Source organism: Schistocerca gregaria, chromosome 5 (assembly GCF_023897955.1).
Source record: "Schistocerca gregaria isolate iqSchGreg1 chromosome 5, iqSchGreg1.2, whole genome shotgun sequence".
In the NCBI taxonomy this organism is placed as follows: Eukaryota; Metazoa; Arthropoda; class Insecta; order Orthoptera; family Acrididae; genus Schistocerca; species Schistocerca gregaria.
In genome coordinates, this window is record NC_064924.1 from 236,923,336 (window position 1) to 236,946,444 (window position 23,109).

The 23,109-nt window shown below is 41.1% G+C and overlaps 1 protein-coding gene across 2 annotated transcripts; it reads left to right on the forward strand.

The window, feature by feature from the left end:
* Positions 1-873: 873 nt before the first annotated feature.
* LOC126272834 (uncharacterized) lies at positions 874-20,540 on the forward strand. Of its 2 annotated transcripts, none has more exons than XM_049976034.1 (6): positions 874-962; positions 2,443-2,506; positions 8,935-9,074; positions 9,146-9,202; positions 9,303-9,458; positions 19,678-20,540. In XM_049976034.1, the coding sequence occupies exons 3-6, from the start codon at positions 8,951-8,953 to the stop codon at positions 19,776-19,778; spliced, it is 438 nt and encodes a 145-aa protein (XP_049831991.1). In that variant the 5' UTR covers positions 874-962; positions 2,443-2,506; positions 8,935-8,950; the 3' UTR covers positions 19,779-20,540. The 2 variants fall into 2 exon arrangements, with proteins under 2 accessions (XP_049831991.1, XP_049831994.1); XM_049976037.1 differs by having other exon boundaries at positions 912-962; positions 2,403-2,506.
* Positions 20,541-23,109: the final 2,569 nt, after the last annotated feature.

Here is a 23,109-nt window from a genome sequence, read left to right on the forward strand (position 1 = left end):
TGAATATCGAAAATTAAGTGGACTGATAAGGTAAGGAACGAAAAGGTTCAACGCAGAATCGACGGGGAAAGAAATGTATAGAAAACACTGACAAGAAGAAGGCATAGGATGGTAGGGCATTGGGAAGCATTGGGAAGATCACAGAATAATTCCCATGCTACTAGAGAGAGAGTTGTAAAGGTTAAAAACTGTAGATGAAACCAGAGGCTGGATTACATCCAGCAAATAACTGAGGTCGCAGATTGCAAGTGCTACTCTGAGATGAAGAGGTTAAATAAAAAAAAGTCTTCTTTGCAGTTCATTGATTTAATGGGTAGGTTGCCACTCAACAGATACAAACCTCTGAGGTTCCGATCCGATCACCAACCTTATACAGGATTTTACCTGTCACTACTTATTTGTGATAAAAACACCAAGTTGCGCCCTATTTTGTGTCTACACTCAACTGCGCGCCTCCGTGTGACTGGCTGGGACAAAATTCGTTCAACAGAACCATGCTTAGTAAAGCACTGTGGTGTTGAAGCTCACCTTCAGGTCGAGTGCAGGTTTACTTATTCAAGAGAAAACTTAATTGGGGTGGTCGGGCGGAGATTATAGCACCATTGCCCCCTCCCACTCCCACCGAATACGAGTCATAATATTCTGCTCGTTATACAGAAAGGAAAACCCATGTGAACTGACCAGACCTTCCGTCTTTTACGGGTGGAAGCGCTGCGTGACGGGTGGCCGGATAGATAAAAAGCTGTAGTAGCACTTAACTGTCCGGGGAAACCAGTAAAGCCAGTTCATGTGTGGTGATAGAGCGTAGCGGATCGTGAATATCTCTTCCTTGCGCGGACAAGGACTTATCACGAGTTTTAAACAGTAGGCAGACGAGCAGCGTGTCGATGTAACTACGTTGCCAGTGATTTCACGGTGTTTGGCAGTGCCTTCCCTGTTCACATGCCTGTCTTATGTCTCAGGTGAGTACGTGATGGACTTCGTGGCTTGTACTGCAGTTCATTTGGCTGGTGTTTATTTATAATTTAAGTTCAACTATAAACATTTGTCCACTGTACTAGGGTTCACTCATATCCGTCCTGTAACGGGCTGTTTTCAAACATTGTTCCTCTACGGTACAAAATATCGAAAACAACTGCAAAAAGGCTGCATATTATGTAACAACATTGGCGAAAACTGCACAAGAATGGCTTCTGAAAAGGCTTTAGATACATTATCGACTCGTATTAGAAAGGAAACTGTCAAAAATAGTCGATTGTATTACTAAACTGAATTCCTGTCATCTGACAGAACGAAGCACATGATACTTCAGAAGCAATATGTGAGAGGCAGAGAAGCGTAAATGCAGTGGTACTATTCGTGTTATACTCGAATATTAATATAGTTAGATAATATTATTCTCATCTTAGACTTTTCGTAGCTAACATGTTTAGGTAAATAGCTTCGTGAAGACCTTTATGAGTATCCTGCCAGATCCTGAAAAGAGTTACTTCTGTAAAATATCTGGGAACGTGCGAAACGATTTGAAGTGGAATGATCATATAAAATTAATTGTTGGTAAGGCGGGTACCAGGTTGAGATTCATTGGGAGAGTCTTTAGAAAATGTAGTCCATCAACAAAGGAGGTGGCTTGCAAAACACTTGTTCGACCTATACTTGAGTATTGCTCATCAGTGTGGGATCCGTACCAGGTCGGGTTGACGGAGGAGATAGAGAAGATCCAAAGAAGAGCGGCGCGTTTCCTCACAGGGTTATTTGGTAAGCGTGATAGCGTTACGGAGATGTTTAGCAAACTCAAGTGGCAGACTCTGCAAGACAGGCGTTCTGCATCGCGGTGTAGCTTGCTATCCAGGTTTAGAGAGGGTGCTTTTCTGGATGAGGTATCGAATATATTGCTGCCCCCTACTTATACCTCCCGAGGAGATCACAAATGTAAAATTAGAGAGATTCGAGCGCGCACGGAGGCTTTCCGGCAGTCGTTCTTCCCGCGAACCATACGCGACTGGAACAGGAAAGGGAGGTAATGACAGTGGCACGTAAAGTACCCTCCGCCACACACCGTTGGGTGGCTTGCGGAGTATAAATGTAGATGTAGATAGACGTTTATCTTCTCCAAAGGAAGCTGAATTTTTGGACAAAATCAGAAGATTTCGGGAGCTAGCGTGGAGTGAGGGACGCAGGGATGTTCTCCTTCCCCTACATAAAGTTCTTGTTGCGCTCATAGAGATTAATTTCCTCTGTCACTGAGAAAAGTTTTCATTGTAATAAAATATTTTTGTCTTGTTTCCAGATTAATAACAGTTCACTCCATTCTCATATGATATTCTAGCAATCAAAAATCATTGCGTCATGAACTGCAACAAATAAATGTAATATCCGCTACCGTTGTGTTATTATTTTAGGTTCATCTTGCACTAACTTGTGTCCTGTACTGTTTAACAGAGACAAGCGCAGTAATGATGAATTTCAGTTTCCTACGTTGAGCTCAACACGTGATAACAGCGGAGTACGTATAAATAATTTGTTTCTTTCATTACACTGAATTTAGTGTTCTTTCTCTGGTGCAGTGTAGATGTACTGACTGTGTGTAAATAACAACTTCGCATGGAGCAGTGAGATTACTGACATATGAAAAGCTAGCAGATATGTAACTGACTCATTTTTATTCAACATGACAAACAGTTTAAACAACGCTTAAAAATTTAAAAAAATAAGTTTTTTATGTTTTTGAGTATTTGCAGGTCGTTTATAATGGTGATACTGAGGTTTAATTTATTTACTGTGTTGTCTTGCTATATCTTTAAAGTGTAGTTAAGGCTTAATACTACGAGGGTCGGTCAAAAAGTAATGCCTCCCATTTTTTTCTACTTAAAAAAGTTAAGTTAAGTGAAAAATTTGAATTTGGCGCCATTCCTCAAACCTTCTTCTGCAATCCACTGCAGTAGTAACTTTCTGTGTCAACAGGTGGCAGCACAGCAGAAGTTTGTAAGATGGCCGACATCGATGTTCGTTTGAGACAGCGTTGTGTGATTGAATTCTTGAATGCAAAAGGTGAAACGCCCATACGCATTCATGAAAGACTGAAGAAGGTGTATGGTGTTGTGACAGTGGATGTCAGCACTGTTAGACGATGGGTTCGTCGTTGTAAGGAAGCTGAAGGGCAAACACCGTTGACTGACGAAAAGCGGAGCGGCAGGCCGGTGAGTGCAGTGACTCCACACAACATTCAGCAAGTTGATGAGATCATTCGTGGTGACCGTCGGGTGACTGCAGATGAAGTGTGTCGCATTATTTCTCTTAGTAAAGGCAGTGTGATCACGATTATTAAACAATTGGGGTACTCAAAAGTTTGTGCACGGTGGGTTCCAAGAATGTTAACCGATCAGAATAAAGAGGCAAGGAAAACAATAGCCTCCCAACACTTGCAGCGCTTCCGTTTGGAGGGAGATGAGTTTCTGAAAAGAATTGTGACCGGGGACGAAACATGGGTGCATTTTTTTGAACCCGAATCAAAGAGGCAGTCAATGGAGTGGCGTCACACAAGCTCGCCGAGGAAGAAAAAATTCAAAACTGTGCGATCGGCAGGGAAAGTTATGGCAACAGTTTTCTGGGATACAGAGGGTGTGATTCTGGTTGATTTTTTGGAGCAGGGATGCACAATAAATTCTGTTCAATACGTCACAACCCTCAAAAAACTTAAAGCACGTCTTCAGCGAGTTCGCCCAACAAAATCAATGGCAGATGTTCTTCTTTTGCATGACAATGCAAGACCACACACCAGTCGTCACACCTCTGACGAGATTGTCAAAATTGGATGGGAAGTTTTGCCTCATCCCCCATACAGCCCTGACCTGGCACCATCAGACCTCCATTTGTTCGGGCCACTAAAAGCAGCTCATCGTGGGATTCATTTTGAAGATGAGGAGGCCGTCAAAACATCCGTGCGTCAATGGCTTAGGAAGCAGAGCTGTGATTTTTACCGTGTTGGGATACATGCCCTTGTTCAAAGATGGACCAAAACTGTAGAGATGGGCGGAGATTACATTGAAAAATGACAAAATGATCCTCAATGTTGTGGTTTTCAACCTATGTAATTGCATTTAAATTTCCTGACAATTAAATGTAGAAAAAAAATAGGAGGCATTACTTTTTGACTGACCCTCGTACATACATGGTCATAGCAGGCTGTAGGTATTGGTATACACCATCTGATCAAAAGCATCCAAACAGGTACTGATGGATCTCAGCAAGAGGTGTGTGTATGTATACTTCACCTTTGTAACGGTTTGAACTGTGCTGAAGTCACTTTAGATGAGCTGTCAATGTCACTGCACGAATGACAGCCCATTCTTCCTCAAACACCAATACCAGAGATGGTTCTGCTGTTGGACGGTGGGGTCCGGAGCGAAGTCGACAATCTAACTCTTCTTAAAGGTGTTACATAAGCTTCAGCTCTGGACTCCGGACAGGCCAGTGCGTTTCAGGAATATATAAGAAATTATCAGCTTCCATTCCGGTAATGAAACCAACCTTTACCTGGGTTTCAGCCAAAATAATTGAGCCTTCTTCAGAAAATATACCTGAATCTATAATTTGTCTAAGAGGGCATGGTCTAGAAATAAAACTAATACAGCCTGAATAGGCGTAGTCACATTTTAAAAATGCGGTACATGAGTACTAAGTCAACACCAAGACTTAAACTCTGGTGTTGACTTAGTTCTTATGTACCAAAACACCACCCCCTCCGTATTTCATTGTTAGCACTGCACATGACGGCAGGTAAAGTTCCCCAAACATTCGCCAAACCTCGCCAAACCCAAACTCTTCCATAGTTGCAGGGTACAGCATCATTCATCACTCAAGATCACTCGATTCCAGTCATCCAGTGACCAGTAGCGTCGCATTTCACACCACTTCAAGCGCAGCTTGTCACTGACGTGAGTATACTACTTTCCTCTCTATGACTCGATGGTGAGCTTCGCAGCAAGTACATGGCCATGCAGGCTAGCTCCAGTGACCAACAGGACCTTGGGATTCGTGGAGAAAGGAGTGCACTCCTGAGGCAGTCGGGGACATTGCGCACTACATCAGCAGAGGCGCTGTGGTTTTGGGTGTCTTCCCGAAAGACATAACGATAGGATGCAGGGCCACATGCTGTTGCTTGAAGACACGATTTGATGAGGGAAATAATAGGGGAAAACGTCGGACACGAAGTCCAACTAAATGCTTTGTGGTTGAACGTCTGGCAGTGGGAGTGAGATCAAAATGATCAAGGCTGTAGGTTGTACATCATTTCCCCGAACGTCAGGGAAAGGTAAAAGAAGAATCATGCCAATTCTGGCCATGGCATGGTTGATTTCCTGACTGGTCATGGCCTAAATCCAATGCACCTCTACTCCGTCTCACTTTCTGTGGACAGCAATTGCCAGTTTAGTGAATATGGATCAGCCGAATGTATCATCCTATAAAGTGAGTAGTACTCACACACACGGCGAAATGTTACGGGAATTAGAGCAGAAACACTTCAACGCAAACACAGGTATTCAAAGAAATCTGTACAACTAAGTGAACTAACTGACCACATCTACAAGACAGAATACACCATCTATAAGCAAACGAGATCTTACAGGCAAAGTAGCAAACGGCAAAGAGATGACATGTTAGTTCAGATGATGACTCCAGTACAATGGGCTCCTCCAACATCGACTTAGAGGACGTAACTCACGAAGCAAAACATGTATCGACTCAAATATAGAAACATTTAACCTACATCAACCCAGAGACGGATTGTTATACAGGGTGGTCCATTGATTGTGACCGGCCCAAATACCTCACGAAATAAGCGTCAAACGAAAAAACTACAAAGAATGAAACTTGTCTAGCTTGAAGGGGGAAACCAGATGGCGCTATGGTTGGCCCGCTAGATGGCGCTGCCGTAGGTCAAACGGATATCAACTGCGTTTTTTTTTTTTTAAATAGGAACCCCCATTTTTATTACATACTCAGGTAGTACATAAAGAAATATGAATGCTGTAGTTGGACCACTTTTTTCGCTTTGTGATAGATGGCGCTGTAATAGTCAGAAACATATGGCTCACAATTTTAGACGAACAGTTGGTAACAGGTAGGTTTTTTAAATTAAAGTACAGAACGCAGTACGTTTGAACATTTGATTTCGGTTGTTCCAATGTGATGTATGTACCTTTGTGAACTTAACATTTCTGAGAACCCATAGGGCTCAGAGCCATTTGAACCGCTTTTGAGAATGCATGCTGTTACAGCGTGATTACCTGTAAATACCAAATTAATGCAATAAATGCTAAAAATGATGTCCGCCAACCTCAATGCATTTCGCTATACGTGTAACGACATTCCTCTCAACAGCGAGTAGTTCGCCTTCCGTAATGTTCGCACATGCATTGACAATGCGCTGGTGCATGTTGTCAGGCGTTGTCGGTGGATCACGATAGCAAATATCCTTCAACTTTCTCCACAGAAAGAAATCGGGGACGTCAGATCCGGTGAACGTGCGGGCCATGGTATAGTGCTTCGACGACCAATCCACCTGTCATGAAATATGCTATTCAGTACCGCTTCAACCGCATCCATCATGTTGGAAGTACATCGCCATTCTGTCATGCAGTGAAACATCGTGTAGTAACATCGGTAGAACATTACGTAGGAAATCAGCATACATTGCACAATTTAGATAGCCATCGATAAAATGGGGGCCAATTATCCTTCCTCCCATAATGCCACACCATACAGTAACCCTCCAAGGTCGCTGATGTTCCACTTGTCGCAGCCATCGTGGATATTTCGTTGCCGAATAGTGCATATTATGCCGGTTTACGTTACCGATGTTGGTGAGTGACGTTTCGTCGCTAAATAGAAAGCGTGCATAAAATCTGTCATCGTCCCATAATGCCGCGCGGGATTAACCGAGCGCTCTTAGGGGCTGCAGTCATGGATTGTGCGGCTGGCCCCGGCGGAGGTTCGAGTTCTCCCTCGGACATGGGTGTGTGTATTTGTCCTTAGGATGATTTAGATTAAGTAGTGTGTAAGCTTAGGGACTGATTACCTTAGCAGTTAAATCCCATAAGATTTCACACACATTTTTTCGTCCCGTAATTTCTCTTGTGTCCAGTGGCAGAACTGTACACGACGTTCAAAGTCGTTGCCATGCAATTCCTGGTGCATAGAAATATGGTACGGGTGCAATCGATGTTGATGTAGCATTCTCAGCACCGACGTTTCTGAGATTCCCGATTCTCCCGCAGTTTGTCTACTACTGATGTGCGGATTAGCCGCGACAGCAGCTAAAACACGTGCTTGAGCATCATCATCATTTGTTGCAGGTCGTGGTTGACGTTTCACATGTGGATGAACGCTTCCTGTTTCCTTAAATAACGTAACTATGCGGCGAACGATCCGGACACTTGGATGATGTCGTCCAGGATACCGAGCAGCATACATAGCACACGCACGTTGGGCGTTTTGATCACAATAGCCATACATCAACACGATATCGACCTTTTCCTAAATTGGTAAGCGCTCCATTTTAACACGGGTAATGTATCGCGAAGCCAATACCGTCCGCACTGGCGGAATGTTACGTGATACCACGTACTTATCCGTTCGCGGCTATTACTGCGCCATCTATCACAAAGAGAAAAAAGTGGTCCAGCTAAAACATTCATGTTTCTTTACCTACTACACCAATATGTAATATAAATGGGTGTTCATATTTTAAAAAAAACGCAGTTGATATCCGTTTGACCTATGGCAGCACCGTCTAGCGGGCCAACTATAGCGCCATCTGGTTTCCCCCTTCAAGCTAGACAAGTTTAGTTCTATGTAGTTTTTTTCGTTTTACGCTTGTTTCGTGAGATATTTGGCCCGGTCACTATCAATGGACCATCCTGCATAATCATGGCCAGTTACTGTACCAGGTGCCACGTTAAACCAGTTACTTTATGTTTTAGCACATAGCGTAAGTTAGAATAAGAGTTCAGACATGACAAAACACACGAAGAATCACAATACATAGCACACGCAACACATATGAATAATAATCTTTTATCACCTACTACACAAACACCATGTAGAATGTATAACCCAATGTGGCTGGTTATTGTATCAGGCACTCGGTTTAACTGTGAATCACTAGCTGGAATTAAACAGAGTAGCATATTAACACACCTCAGTAAGTAACCTTGGGAGGCACTGCACGGGGATGTTGGGTTTGAGGTCACACTCTGAGACCTGCTCCCTTGGCAGTGCAGGTGAAGGAGCAACTACCACTCAGTCTCCTTCTGTCGTTTTTATTAAGTAAAATTTTTTTTTACGTCTTCCGATTTACGCTACCATTTACACAAAGAAAGAGTACACAAGGTCTCTACGAAGCGCTGCCCCCACGTAGTGCTGCATGGGCCACGGAGTCCCTGGCCTCAGCTGCGCAGTAAGAGCCGCGTGGTTGGCTTCCTTGGTTCCAGCTAAGGGGACTGATTGGAGCATTACAGCCCGCACAAAACTTGCTAGGTGGCAAGCACTAGTAGTCCAAATGCAGCACGAATAAAACGTGCAGCAATGCATCACTACATACTCTGGTTTCGGTTCTTGAGGATAAATGGGCTGCCAATTCCTCCACAGATAATCAGACACGTAATTCAAAGTGTCCATCCCATGTTAATGTCCAGTCATAGATGTCTTGATACTTTCGATCAGATAGTGCACTTAGTTATTCTTTTTATTGTTTAGAGAAAACCCTGTCACTATCTGATTGTTTATCATCGTTCATTGAATTTGCTTCATTCATGAATTTAAAAGTTTTCGGGTTAGCAATATAGTAGGTAAACTTACGAAAATCATTCACATATGTATTTACTTTCAAATTACTCTTGTTAATTAAGGATTTTAAATTTTAACTTTCAGGTTCACTAAGACAGATATGTGGACCATTTTCATTGGTTTTTCTTCACTGATTGGAGTTGTAGTTGTAATTTTGGTAATCTGTTCATACTGCCCAGGTTGTAATCTGTATAAGCGAAGAAACAACTGGACTGTTTACAAGCGTATGTATCTTGCTGCTGTATAAGGATAGATTGAGAGTCACGTATTCATACTAACAGATATGAATTTTCAGGCTTTGGCAGCGGTGATACCTCATCTGGGCGAGAAAAGAAGGGTAGAGTTAACAAAGGTAGGTGATTGAATACTTCGTGAGCTCGCTTGACTTTCATTCATTCACTGTACTCATTAGTGGTATTGGACATGCAATACTAACCGAAGGTAATTTACAGGTGTCAAAAAGACAAAAACTTCAGTGCCTTCATTAAACCAGATACCGTCTGTAACAGTTGTTGCAAGTCAACCTGTGCAAGTGAATTTTCCACAGTCGTATACTCCAGAACAAATTATGGGGCACGCTGTGTACAATCAATTACCTCAGCCACAAGGTACACCCTTCCGAACTAAGTGAAAATTGAACTAAAATTTATCCATACTGCATAGGAATTGTGTGTCATCTGCTACTGTATTATGAAGTACGAAAAAAAATGCTTCTCGTCTATTGACACTTTTTTCGTATTTACTTCACAAAAATAATTTAAATAAAAAAACTTTTTAATATAACACGTTAATAAAATGGACTATCTGTATGGGGTTAGGAATCTGTATGGGCTTAGGAGAAGTTATTTTATCTTTTTAGGCCATTTTAGAAATGTGTCATACATTGAAGTGCCAAAGAAACTGGTACAGGCATGCGTATCCAAATACAGAGACATGTGAACATACAGAGTACGGTGCTGCGTCGGCAACGCCTATATAAGACAACAAGTGATTGGCGCAGTTGTTATATCGGATACTGCTGCTACAATGGCAGGTTATCATGATTTAAGTTAGTTGAACGTGGTGTTACAGTCGGCGCACGAGCGATGGGCACAGCGTGTCCGAGGTAGTGATGAAGTGGGGATTTTCCCGTACGACCATTTCACGAGTGTACCGTGAGTATCAGGAATCCAGTAAGAGATCAAATCTCCGGCATGGGTGTGGCAGAAAAAAGATCTTGCAAGAACGAGAGCAGCGTGACAGAAGTGCAACCGTTCCGCACATTGCTGTAGATTTCATTTTTGGACCATCAACTAGTGTCAGCGTGCGAACCATTCAGCGGAAAATCATCGATATGGGTTTTCGGAGCCGAAGGCCCAGTCGTGTATCCTTGATGACTTCACAACACAAAGCTTTACGCCTTGCCTGGGCCCGCCAACACCGACATTGGACTGTTGATGGCTGGAAACATGTTGCCTAGTCTGACGAGTCTCGTTTCAAATTGTATCGAGCGGATAGACGTGTACGGGTGTGGAAACAACCTCGTGAATCCATGATGTCAACAGGGGACTGTTCATGCTGGTGGAGGCTGTGTATTGGTGTGGAGCCTGTGAAGTTGGATTAATATGGGACGCCTGATACGTCTAGATACGACTTTTACAGGTGACACGTACATAAGCATACTGTCTGGTCACCTGCATCCATCATGTCCATTGTGCATTCCGACGGGGTTGGGCAATTCCAGCAGGATAATGTGACACCCCACATGTCCAGAATTTCTGCAGAGTGGCTCCAGGAACGCTCTTCTGAGTTTAAACACTTCCACTAGCCACCAAACTCCCCAGACATGAAGGTTATTGAGTAGATCTGGGATGCCTTGCAACGTGCTGTTGAAAAGACATCCCCACCCTCTCGTACTCTTACGCATTTATGGATAGCCCTACGGGTTTCGTAGTATCAATTCCCTTCTGCACTCCTTCAGACATTAGTCGAGTCCATGCCACGTCGCTTTGCGGTACTTCTGCGTGCTCGCGGGGGCCCTACACGATGTTAGGCACGTGAACCCCAAGTTTCTTTGACTCTTCAGTGTATAAAAACTTTTTAGTTAAATAATTATTTTCTACTTTTTAATCTTCTCTCTCTCTCTCTCTCTCTCTCTCTCTCTCTGTGTGTGTGTGTGTGTGTGTGTGTGTGTGTGTGTGTATGTGAAATTTTTCAATAGGTTTCAAGAATTTGGTTGAGGATACGACACAGACATGTGTTAAGTTCTAGGTGTATTTCAGTTTCTGTTCACCTGAGTCGTCCAGTGTGTCGCTTTCTCTCACTTATATTTCGCAAAAGACCGCGAAGGTAAAAGTTAGAGAGATTCGAGGTTACCGGAGGCTTACCGGCAATCGTCCTTACTGTGAAACATTCGCAACTAGAACAGGAAAAGGGCGGAACAGCAGTGGTACACAAAGTACTCTCTCCCGCCCCCTCCTCCTGCTACACACCAGACAAGAAAGCGAGTCAGTACTGTATTGCATTCCGGTTTTGAGCTATGTTGAAAGTTTCAAGTCTGAAACTTATCAGGAAGTTTAAAAATAATTGAAAAATTTATGCCTAACAGCAAACAGACAAGAAAGCGACCTCATAAAATCGTGTTAAAAATTGGCCCGATGTGTTTCGGCAGCATGCTGTGTCCAGGTGCTACATGTGAATGAAACGCGTCGTCACAACTAGTTTTGAGGAATAAATGAAACAGTGAAGTTTTTTGAAATATTTCAGTTGTTTTCATCACTGTTGGACAACCTAGTATGAAAGTGAGAGATATTTTTTGGCGACTTTAAAGAAGATGATCATTAAATCAAAACTGTAGAATCTGAAGACAGTTTTAAATGTTCGTATTCACGCTTGTATTGTACTTTCTTCTACAGTAGTTTTCGTTAGTTTACTCGTCGTCAGTGAGTAGTATCTAACTGAGCATGGCTTACGTAATCAGTGAACGAACTAATGTACTCGGTTGCCACTAAGCTTTATTAGGACTACGCAAAATATTCAGCGCGCTGACTGACTTTCCGCTATCCTCACAATTCTTTTATCCCCTTTCTATGCATTTTTTAATTCGTTTCGGACTATGTGACCCAGTCTTTTTCCTCGTTTATTTTTTCGGCTTGGTTTATCGCTGCTGAATTTTAATTCATTTAATTTCCTCTGCGAGTATCTTTCATATAAAGCCCTTCGTCAGTTAAATTCCTTTCTGTAGTATTTGACTTATTTCTGCATTAACAAAATTCAAATGTTAATTTGGTTAGACTATGTAGTTCAATCATTGTTAAACTTCAATCTTCGTTTTGTAGTATCTCTATGAGTACCTTCTGTGACATTTATTCCGTTAATTGTTTCTTAAACCAAACAAATGACATCTGGATTTTGGACATGGAATTTCATCTTTTTCGGACATTTTATTCAGTGCATTCAGTACCTAATTTTCTGTTCAAAGTTAGTGTTTTTGATGGCAGAAGAGTTGTAATTTAATGGTGACGTTCTAATGTTTTAGCTTTTTCTGATTGGAAATAAACTTATTCTTGTAGATATTTTGGGTAAATACAGGGTGTTTATAAATGAATAGCGGGGTTTTACCGCTTTATAATATTTATTACATTAAACTTACAGCTACAAATGATACGTCAAATGAAAGAGCGACTGAAACAGTTGTGTTTGGCACAAGTGTGCATGCGCAGCACGTAATGTTTCCGCCGCAATCCGCTAGATAGCGGTAATAGCGACGATGGCGACTGGTGAACAGAAAGCGTTTTGTGTTTTGCAGTTTGCAAAGACCGAATCTGTAGTTACTGTGCAACGTGTGTTCCGGTTGAAGTTCGGTTGTGATCCTCCAAGCGATAATAACATTTGTAGCTGGTATCATCAATTTGAAGATACCGGCTGCCTTTGTAAAGGGAAGAGCGTAGGACAACCAAGAGTTAGTGATAAGACTGTTGAGCGAGTGAGAGCGCTGTTCGCTCGTATCCCAAAGAAATTAGTGTGGAAGGCTAGTCGTGAATTACAATTTCCCATGTCGACTGTTGGAAAGTTTTAAGAAAACACGTACAACTGCGTCCTTACCGTTTACAGTTACTACAGGCTCTAAAGCTGGGAGACCATGGACTATGTGCGACATACGCGAACGAAATGTTGTTCATGACGATGAAGATTTTCTGGTTCATATTGTCTTCAGTGACGAATCGGCCTTTCACCTTAGTGGACATGTTAACACTCACAATGTGCGCATTTGGGGCTCAGAAAATCCTCTTGAGGTGCAAATGCAACGAGATCCCCCTAAAGTGACTGTTTTTGTGCCGTATCCTGGCGGAAAGTTTATGAGCCTTTCTTTTTTGGTGAACCAACTGTAACTGGCACTTCTTACCTTGATACACTAGAGCAATGGCTCTTCCATCACTTGGAAGAAGATGAGCCAAAGAACTTCATTTTCCAGCAAGGTGGTGCGCTACCTCACTGGCATAGCGAAGTACGCAATTGGCTGAACGTCACTGTACCCAAGCTTTGGATAGGTCGCCAGAGGGGCCAATGACAGGGCTTGCTTTGCATGGCCTCCACTTTCACCCGACCTAACGCCATGCGATTTTTTCCTTTGGGGCTTAATCAAGGATCATGTGTATGGGCCTCCACTGCCAGCAGACCTCCCTGAATTAAGAAACCGGACTGAATCAGCTGTTGCTACAATCACTGAAGACACACTTATCAACATTTGGGAAGAAAAAGTTTAAGGCAATTGTAAAATGCGTTTTAGACAGGTATGTGCCGAGTAAAACTGTGAGGGACTGGAAAAACCCACCATGGTTCAACAACAAAGTTAGGAAACTACTGCGAAAGCGAACAGAGCTTCACTCAAAGTCTAAATGCAGCCAAAACCTCACAGACAAACAGAAGCTGAACGATGTCAAAGTTAGCGTAAGGAGGGCTATGCGTGAAGCATTCAGTGAATTCGAAAGTAAAATTCTATGTACCGACTTGACAGAAAATCCTAGGAAGTTCTGGTCTTACGTTAAATCAGTAAGTGGCTCGAAACAGCATATCCAGACACTCGGGGATGATGATGACATTGAAACAGATGATGACACGCGTAAAGCTGAAATACTAAATACCTTTTTCCAAAGCTGTTTCACAGAGGAAGACAGCACTGCAGTTCCTTCTCTAAATCCTCGCACAAACGAAAAAATGGCTGACATCGAAATAAGTGTCCAAGGAATAGAAAAGCAACTGGAATCTCTCAACAGAGGAAAGTCCACTGGACCCGACGGGATACCAATTCGTTTCTACACAGAGTACGCGAAAGAACTTGACCCCCTTCTAACAACCGTGTACCGCAAGTCTCTAGAGGAACGGAAAGGTTCCAAATGATTGGAAAAGAGCACAGGTAGTCCCAGTCTTCAAGAAGGGTCGTCGAGCAGATGCGCAAAACTATAGACCTATATCTCTGACGTCGATCTGTTGTAGAATTTTAGAACATGTTTTATGCTCGCGTATCATGTCGTTTTTGGAAACCCAGAATCTACTCTGTAGGAATCAACATGGATTCCGGAAACAGCGATAGTGTGAGACCCAACTCGCTTTATTTGTTCATGACACCCAGAAAATATTAGATACAGGCTCCCAGGTAGATGCTATTTTCCTTGACTTCCGGAAGGCGTTCGATACAGTTCCGTACTGTCGCCTGATAAACAAAGTAAGAGCCTACGGAATATCAGACCAGCTGTGTGGCTGGATTGAAGAGTTTTTAGCAAACAGAACACAGCATGTTGTTATCAATGGAGAGACGTCTACAGACGTTAAAGTAACCTCTAGCGCGCCACAGGCGAGTGTTATGGGACCACTGCTTTTCACAATATATATAAATGACCTAGTAGATAGTGTCGGAAGTTCCATGCGGCTTTTAGTGGATGATGCTGTAGTATACAGAGAAGTTGCAGCATTAGAAAATTGTAGCGAAATGCAGGAAGATCTGCAGCGGATAGGCACTTGGTGCACGGAGTGGCAACTGACCCTTAACCTAGACAAATGTAAAGTATTGCGAATACATAGAAAGAAGGATCCTTTATTGTATGATTATATGATAGCGGAACAAACACTGGTAGCAGTTACTTCTATAAAATATCTGGGAGTATGCGTGCGGAACGATTTGAAGTGGAATGATCATATAAAATTAATTGTTGGTAAGGCGGGTACCAGGTTGAGATTCATTGGGATAGTCCTTAGAAAATGTAGTCCATCAACAAAGGAGGTGGCTTACAAAACACTCGTTCGACCTATACTTGAGTATTGCTCATCAGTGTGGAATCCGTACCAAGTCGGGTTGACGGAGGAAATAGAAAAGATCCAAAGAAGAGCGGGGCGTTTCGTCACAGGGTTACTTGGTAACCGTGATAGCGTTACGGAGATGTTGAGCAAACCCAAGTGGCAGACTCTGCGAGAGAGGCGCGTCTGCATCGCGGTGTAGCTTGCTATCCAGGTTTCGAGAGGGTGCTTTTCTGGATGAGGTATCGAATATATTGCTTCCCCCTACTTATACCTCCCGAGGAGATCACGAATGTAAAATTAGAGAGATTAGAGAGCGCACGGAGGCTTTCCGGCAGTCGTTCTTCCCGCGAACCATACGCGACTGGAAAAGGGAGGTAATGACGGTAGCACGTAAAGTGCCCTCCGCCACGCACCGTTGGGTGGCTTGCGGAGTATAAATGTAGATGTAGATGTAGAAGAACTCGGCTATAGACTTGATGTGTGCTGTGTGACAAATGGTGCTCACATTGAACATTTATAAGGTTCTTGGTAAAACTGTTTGAGCTGCTCTTTCATTTGACATATCATTTATAACTGCAAGTTTAATATAATAAATATTATAAAGCATTAAAACCCCAATATTCATTTATAAAAATCCTGTATTAAAAATGCCTCTCATGATTATTCTTTCGCTTTCGTTTTCCTGAGCTGTTTCATGAACGTGCTTAAATTGTACAACTCGGTGGGCTTTTTGTCCCCTTTTGTTTAATTTTCGTTGCAAGTAACGTAATTTGTTTTTTCGAATCTACAGGTTAACTGTTTCTGTGCTTTTTTTTTTTTAGACTTTTGTCAGTTCCTATGCTCTGATGATTTCCCTGTCAGTTAGTCTGCAAATGTAATTTTTATTTTCCTCTGCCTGTGTCTTATGTGACTACTTCGTTTTAAGAACGAATTTTTTTCCATGCACCAGTCTTGCATTTATTTTCTCAAGAATACAGTAAATGTAACCTCATACGATGCAACGTGGGTACACATATTGCACTGGGCGAACTTGTTGAATATGATAACTTTGGTGGTCCATGCATTACAGTGGGAGGAACCATAACGTTACGTGGGCGTACTGACGTCCAAATCTTTGAACACAGTACACTTGCCGGCCAAAGTTACTGTAACGATGTACTACTTCCCCATGTGCATCAGTCATTTCAGTGGTGCTTATGGCCCTGGCTTTATTTTTACGGATGACAGCGTGCAACAGTATCAAACTGCGCAGGTGGAGCACCTCTTGGAATGAGAAGCTGTTTGGTGAACGGGCTGCCCTGCCTGTTACCCGACTTAAATCCCTTCTAGCACGTGTAACATGGTTGGGGGAGACATACCACAGCATATCCACATGTAGCAGCAAATATCCAGCAGGTGTTAAGTGGGAAATGGCACGCCCTACCATAAGAACTCCTTACCAACCTTGTGGTCATCATGGGAGCACGCTGTAGAGCTTGCATTGCTGTCTGTGTGGTCACACATCCCATTAAAAAGCATGTCCCGCTTTTACTAATGTCTCGGGGACCATCACGAGGCGCAGTGACTTCAATGTAATTTTTGTCTTTGAATGAAAGTGTCATTCTGTTCGTCTCACTGCTTTTTTTTTAAGACACCTTCTGTACTACACTTCGGAGTTCTTTCTATGTGTGGTCCAAATTTCATCGATCGGTGTTACTTGGCAGTGACACATCATACGAAAGTTACTTTCGTCCTTAAGTTTTGTGCACCAATGTATTATGCTCATTAAAATTGAAAATATAGTGAAATCCTGATATTCTCCTTGCTTCATTGACGTTTTAGTTAAATGTCTGATGTACCATCGTTATTTTCGAGGTTTTTTGATGTAATGACGAATAAATAAAAATCGCTTTCCCACGATCTGCCCTCTAAGAAACTTGTTAGCAGATCTTATCAACTAGGTTACCTGAAAGGTTGTAAGTGTATCAACATTTCACTAATCATAGTTTATTGACATTATGATCCTCATACCTACTTCAATAAAACCCTAAACGTGCTTCGCAAATATCACTGCAAACATCAGGCACTACCTGAGATGTAGTACCTCTTCTTGTATTATGTTCCTCGTCGGTTAAAATCGTTCCGATTTCCCTTCAGTTGTTATGAGTAACCAGTGGAAAGCGTCAACCAAAATATGTACGTAGTTCTGGAACACTGCTAAGGAAGGTTGGAACCGTAATTCAGTACTACCTCCAAGCGAAGCACTTCAAATTTGGATATAAACGCAAACTATTTGGCATATTTTTTGGGCGTCCGCTGTGGACGAGTGGTTCTAGGCGCTTCAGTCCGGAACCGCGCTGCTGCTACGGTAGCAGGTTCGAATCCTGCCTCGGGTATGGGTATGTGTGATGTCAAAATGGTTCAAATGGCTCTGAGCACTACGGGACTTAATATCTGAGATCATCAGTCCCATAGAACTTAGAACTACTTAAACCTAACTAACATAAGGACATCACACACATCCATATCCGAGGCAGGATTCGAGGAGACCGTATCGGTCGCGCGGTTCCAGACTGAAGTGCCTAGAACCAGTCGGCCACAACGGCTGGCTGTGTGATGTCCTTAGGTTAGTTAGATTTAAGTAGTTCTAGGTCTAGGGGACTGATGACCTCAAATGTTAAGTCCCATAGTGCTTAGAGCCATCTGAAGCATATTTCTTGTTTTCCTACGCCGATTTGCTTGCTGAAACGACATCAACGCTCTCACCGAGCGAACTGATCCTGTCTGCGTACCACAGTTTTGCGTCGTGGTTATAACTAGGGTATATCGAGTGATTCGGTGTGGCAACAAACATTACGTTCTAGCACTTGCAGGTTGCACTCATTCTGTCATGTTCTCCAGTACAAATGCTTGGTCACAGCAAAAAGCGAAAGCTCGTGAACAGTCGCGAACTGTTTGCGTATGCACGTTCGCTTGTGTTCGCTCCGGCGTAAATAAGGCTTAATTACCTTTATTTCTGCGATTGTTCAGACGCCTAAGTCGAGGCACTTTCTCCTTTTACGCATGCTAGGTCCTTTCAGTCATGACCTGGGAATGCTTTGAAGTATTTACTCCTAGCTTATGTTACTGAGGTAAGTGTGGATACAGTACATTATTCTGTTTGTATTGTTCAGAGCTCGTTCAACGATTGACAAATTGAAATTTCACCCATCTTCATTTGTATCAAAGTGAGCTGCATTTTGATTGCTGGAACAAGGCGCTTATAATTGTAAGTCCACAATTGATTCTTAATTTTCGTTTGGTGTGATTGATACTAAATTGGTCGATGTTACTATAATATCACTGAATAAAACGGACTCTTGTGGCACGATTGGCTAGCAAACCACAAAGGCTTTTACCGCAGTCAGCCGGTGAACTACCTCATGTGCCACCAGCTTTACCCTCCAGCTGGTGCGTCGGTCTTGTCACGTGTAGTTGACAATAGTACAAAATTTTAAATTAATCATTTCTCAACCACTCCGAAATTGTTACTACTGCGTCGCCTGCTCAACTAGATGTAACTGTTCCGTATAATAATACGTAATACAACAACTGATTTGATGTTCAAAACTGATAAATCCTTTGTTCTAAATATTGTTATTTCTCCGAAACTACTTATCGGATTCAGAAAGGCGAAGTACAGTTGCATTCATCTCTTTGACATCAACAATACTTCCAATACACCTGTTAGAAAAGAAGAGACTGGTGCCGAAATCTCTGTAATAAATACAGCTTTGAAAAGAGACTATACGTCGTTGGTGAAGACTTTCTTACAATTACATTAGTAAAAATAGAATTATGATATCTTGAACGGATCCAAAAATTTTCGTTGTCAACAGCTTAATGAGATCACCCAGTACGCTGAGGATAAGCCTTTATCATATCTTTCTCAAGCGACGTGAGGAAACAAACTACGAATTAATGTTTCCCAACTAGCTCATCTTGATGGCAAAGACGATCTGTATAATTCTATGTGATAAATCTGAGATGAAAGTTATTTTCGATTCAGTGAAATCACTGCGATCATAAGTGAACACAAAACTAACGTGGGGCAGCAGATGTGTACCAAGCTATCAAGCGCGATTCGCTTGTTTATAAATTAAACTCGTGAATGGTTTACAGCCGAAAGAACTAAAAATGTTAATAGTGTCTCCCCTTAATTTTAAACTCTCTCTGATTTCACAACAATAAAAAAAGGAAGAGACTTAACTCTACACAGGGATTTATAATACAAAAAGCTAAGTAAGGGCCAACCTAGCTGCAGATCTTTGCCTTAAGTTCCATGATATGCTAACATTGACGTACCCTACAAATATTTTGAGAGATTCTCGCAGTGATTTTTCTGTTTACAATGGATCATTCAGTATGCCAATTTGGAATCATTACTTCTGTACGTTGATACATATTTGTCTACGTCTTAAAGTTTCAAGTTACCATCTGCATCATGAGTTTTTAAATTCCTTAGATGTGTTTTGATTTTGAAGATGACATGTCATATGATAAAACTGAAACCTTATTTTATTCTTTTTGCAGCTGTCATGCAGTCTCCGCAGTCTCCACCACACTGTATTGTAGCAGTTGCATATGATTCTCGTCGTATACAGTTAGCACATAACCCTATATACCGACAGTAAAACAAATCTCAGCAGAAGTACTTTTAATATTTCGCCTAGTACAGTGGTAAAATGTAGGTACAAAAGTTAAGACGTCATGACCAAAGAAGACTGCGTGACATATTCTCAAGAACAGAAGAAAGTATTTCTTGGAAAATACGAAGATATAGTTATTTCTGCCCTATATTTAAGTTACTGAGAGAAAGCGATGCGGGGTGTTATTTAACGAGTTAAGAATAGGTAATAAAACCATATACTATAAAAATGACAGTATTTATTTTAATACTGATTGTTTGCAACCTAGTAATATAATACATATTAGTTTTACGTAGCACTGAAGTGTATGTTGAAAGTCTGAAAACTGAAGAGATAGTTGAAATTGAATAACAATCGAATTACAAAACTGCTGGATGTAGTCTTCCCTCTATTTGTCATCAAAAACATGCACTACTACTCTTTAGTTGCACAAAACAGTTGTGTTTAAGGATTTAAATAATTCCAATAGAGAACTATTTAGCAATACATTGTAACACGCATGTTTACATACACTAAGTAATAAAACATACTTTGTGCCATGCTCATGATTCAAACTACTAGGTGTTCCTCATGTATGATAACTGTTTCTTTTCAATAATTTGCGGATTCCCTTCATTACTACAGAAACACAAAATTGTGTAATGGTTCTGTGAATGCACGTAAAAGATTTTCGAAAAATGAATCACATTGCAAACGTATTTTATGAGAAATAACTCTGAACAATGTTAGTGAGTGAATACTGTGGTTGTGGAGATCTATTACCAATTTCTGTTACTTAGACAGCTAGCACTAGCAAACCATCACTGAGGGGTATCTTTCAAGAAAATGTATTACCATTAAATTAATATTAATATTACTGTTATGTAAATACTATTATTATTATTATTATTATTATTATTGTTAATTACACTACAATGTGTCGTATAATTCTGTTTGCCAAAATTCAGTCTTTGGTATTATTCCACAGAATGTAGCAAATCGTATCAGTGAATGCGTGCAGAGGATCATGGATGATGAGTTAACTAAGGCATTTGATTATGTGATTTAATACATAATGCTGTACCCCCAGAAAGAAATAGCTCTTCAAGAATAAGGTGTAATGAAATTATTTCGTAGGGTCATTTTCTCAAGAGCATAATTTTTCTCGCTCTCAAATAGTTCAGGTGTTATGTAGGAGGACTTTCAGGTAGTGGAGGTGTGGATGAAAATTATATCAAAAAATAACAAAGATAAATTTGTATTATTTGTAATTGAATTTCTGCTGCAGAATATCTTGATAGACAAGAACACTCTTTTTGGCTACATCCAAAGTATTTATTATGAAATTAAAAAAGAATAGATTTACAGACATTGAAATATTTTGTGACGCATTGTCTGGCTTTGTGTAACAATAATGTGTACTTTGCCTAAATTCCCAGTGTTTTAGCTTGAATGCGTATAGATTACTGACTAGTTTTTCCCACAGTTCATGGATACCTCAACTTCTCAGGGTAAGTAATCGACAGAGAAAACTGATTCTGTACCCTGCTGTCACAGTAGTAGGCTTTAACGTAGGTCCTCAGAGACCATCTGTCCTTCTGTTAGTAATCAACTTGGCATCTCGCCCGAATCAGTATGGAGATTATGGCATCGAAATTACCCTAAATAGTATTCAATGAGCTATAGATGCACAAACAAATACAATCTGCAGTACCTCACCCAGTTGAACGTCTAAGCAACAAGAGCCATATCGTCACGACCAACTGAAGGTTTGCTACCCTTAGTTCCTTAAGCAAATTCCTTCTTGCGGCGATCTCTGCAATATCACAATCAGCTTTAGTTGTTCACCTGTAGCACCCACACACTGAATCAGACCACAGAAGTAGTTGTACATTGCGAGTATACTCGCTTTCTAGGTCTTGGACGAGACAAACTATACGAGACAGTACTCGGATTTAAATTTTGTCTACTGCGGTTTGCTTGATCTTTGGTGTAGTTCAGGGCAAAGAATTAAAAAAAATTAAACCTTAGAAATAAAGTCTGGATGTCCATTGTTTACAGTATAGCTAAGAGCCCCCATGAGCTATTACACGAAATAATATTCATAACTAACAGTCAACACAGAAAGACGGCTCTGGTGTGTCGTTGGGCTTAGACATGCCGGCTCAGCTACCTCTGAGGGAACCAGTACTCATTTCTGTCACATGTACCCAATGCTTTAATTTAATTGTAGTCCAAATAAATGCAGCTAGGAATTGCCAGTCTAAAATCATGCACCACTCACAGCAGTTTAATTTTGACAGAAATCTTGGTTTATTACCTTTCGACACCACAAATGAAATTTAAGTTCACAGTTGACAAATTAAATCAATGTTCTACTGAGGATTTGTATCCAATGGAAGCTATCGTCAAATGGCGATAAACTCCAAAAACCTTTCTCCAGAATTGTTAACGTTCAACCATCGCCACTTCAGAACACAAGTCTCACACTGCCTAATCGCAAAAAAATATAATAAGTCCAACTTGTTGGCTGGGTTACGCTGCAGAAAAAAATGTAGACCACCAGATTTTCTCCCGCATGAAAATTCTCATGTCCAACTCACAAGCTGAATGCATCTATAACAGGATCTATGTTCACGTGAGTTATCGGACGTGAACATTTCCAAGTTCATTCGTGTATAAAAATTTTACAAGTCCAAAGTGAAAAACAGGATTATTCTGTCACCTGCGAAATTTAACTGTCTCGCTGCCCGTTTGAATTAAACCCCCAAATATCTTGCCTCATAAAGGTTCTCTCTACGATTGTCTCTTCCAAAATGACTGCCATGCTTATAAACCATTGTACTGACAAGAATCAAAGGAACATTTTAATTATCTCAAAATACTAAAAATACCATAATTTTAACATTTTATATACGTATTACACATACATATTATAAATTCACTAAGCTTTTTCTATATGACATTTCGTTTTCCTCTATCTGCAATAAGTAATGATTTTGTGATAACAATCGCGGTTTTTCAGGTTTTCTAGAGTAAATAAATATTAATAAATACAGTTCATCATGTTGATGTTCGCTACTTACATCTAGTATTGGGTGCTGCTATTACTATTATCATTTTCATTCTTATTTCGTTAAAAAAAGATTTCGTGGTGCAGAAGGCACATTCCGGCCCATAATTCAAAAATGTGCACTATATTAACATGTCTATTATGATTAGCTGATAGAGCTCAGCGAGATCTATCCATTGACACCTCATTTGTCGTAAAATGCTTACTTCGTTGCCGAAATATAAGTTTTTATAGCTGGAACAATATATAGAATCTTCAGTTCTA

What these genes read in the sequence shown, in the direction of transcription:
- LOC126272834 (XM_049976034.1), top strand. Translation starts at nt 8,951, where the DNA reads ATGTGGACCATTTTCATTGGTTTTTCTTCACTGATTGGAGTTGTAGTT. An exon ending in GAAGGGTAGAGTTAACAAAG is followed by an intron (nt 9,203 to 9,302) that starts GTAGGTGATTGA and finishes GGTAATTTACAG; the next exon opens with GTGTCAAAAAGACAAAAACT. An exon ending in TCAATTACCTCAGCCACAAG is followed by an intron (nt 9,459 to 19,677) that starts GTACACCCTTCC and finishes TTCTTTTTGCAG; the next exon opens with CTGTCATGCAGTCTCCGCAG.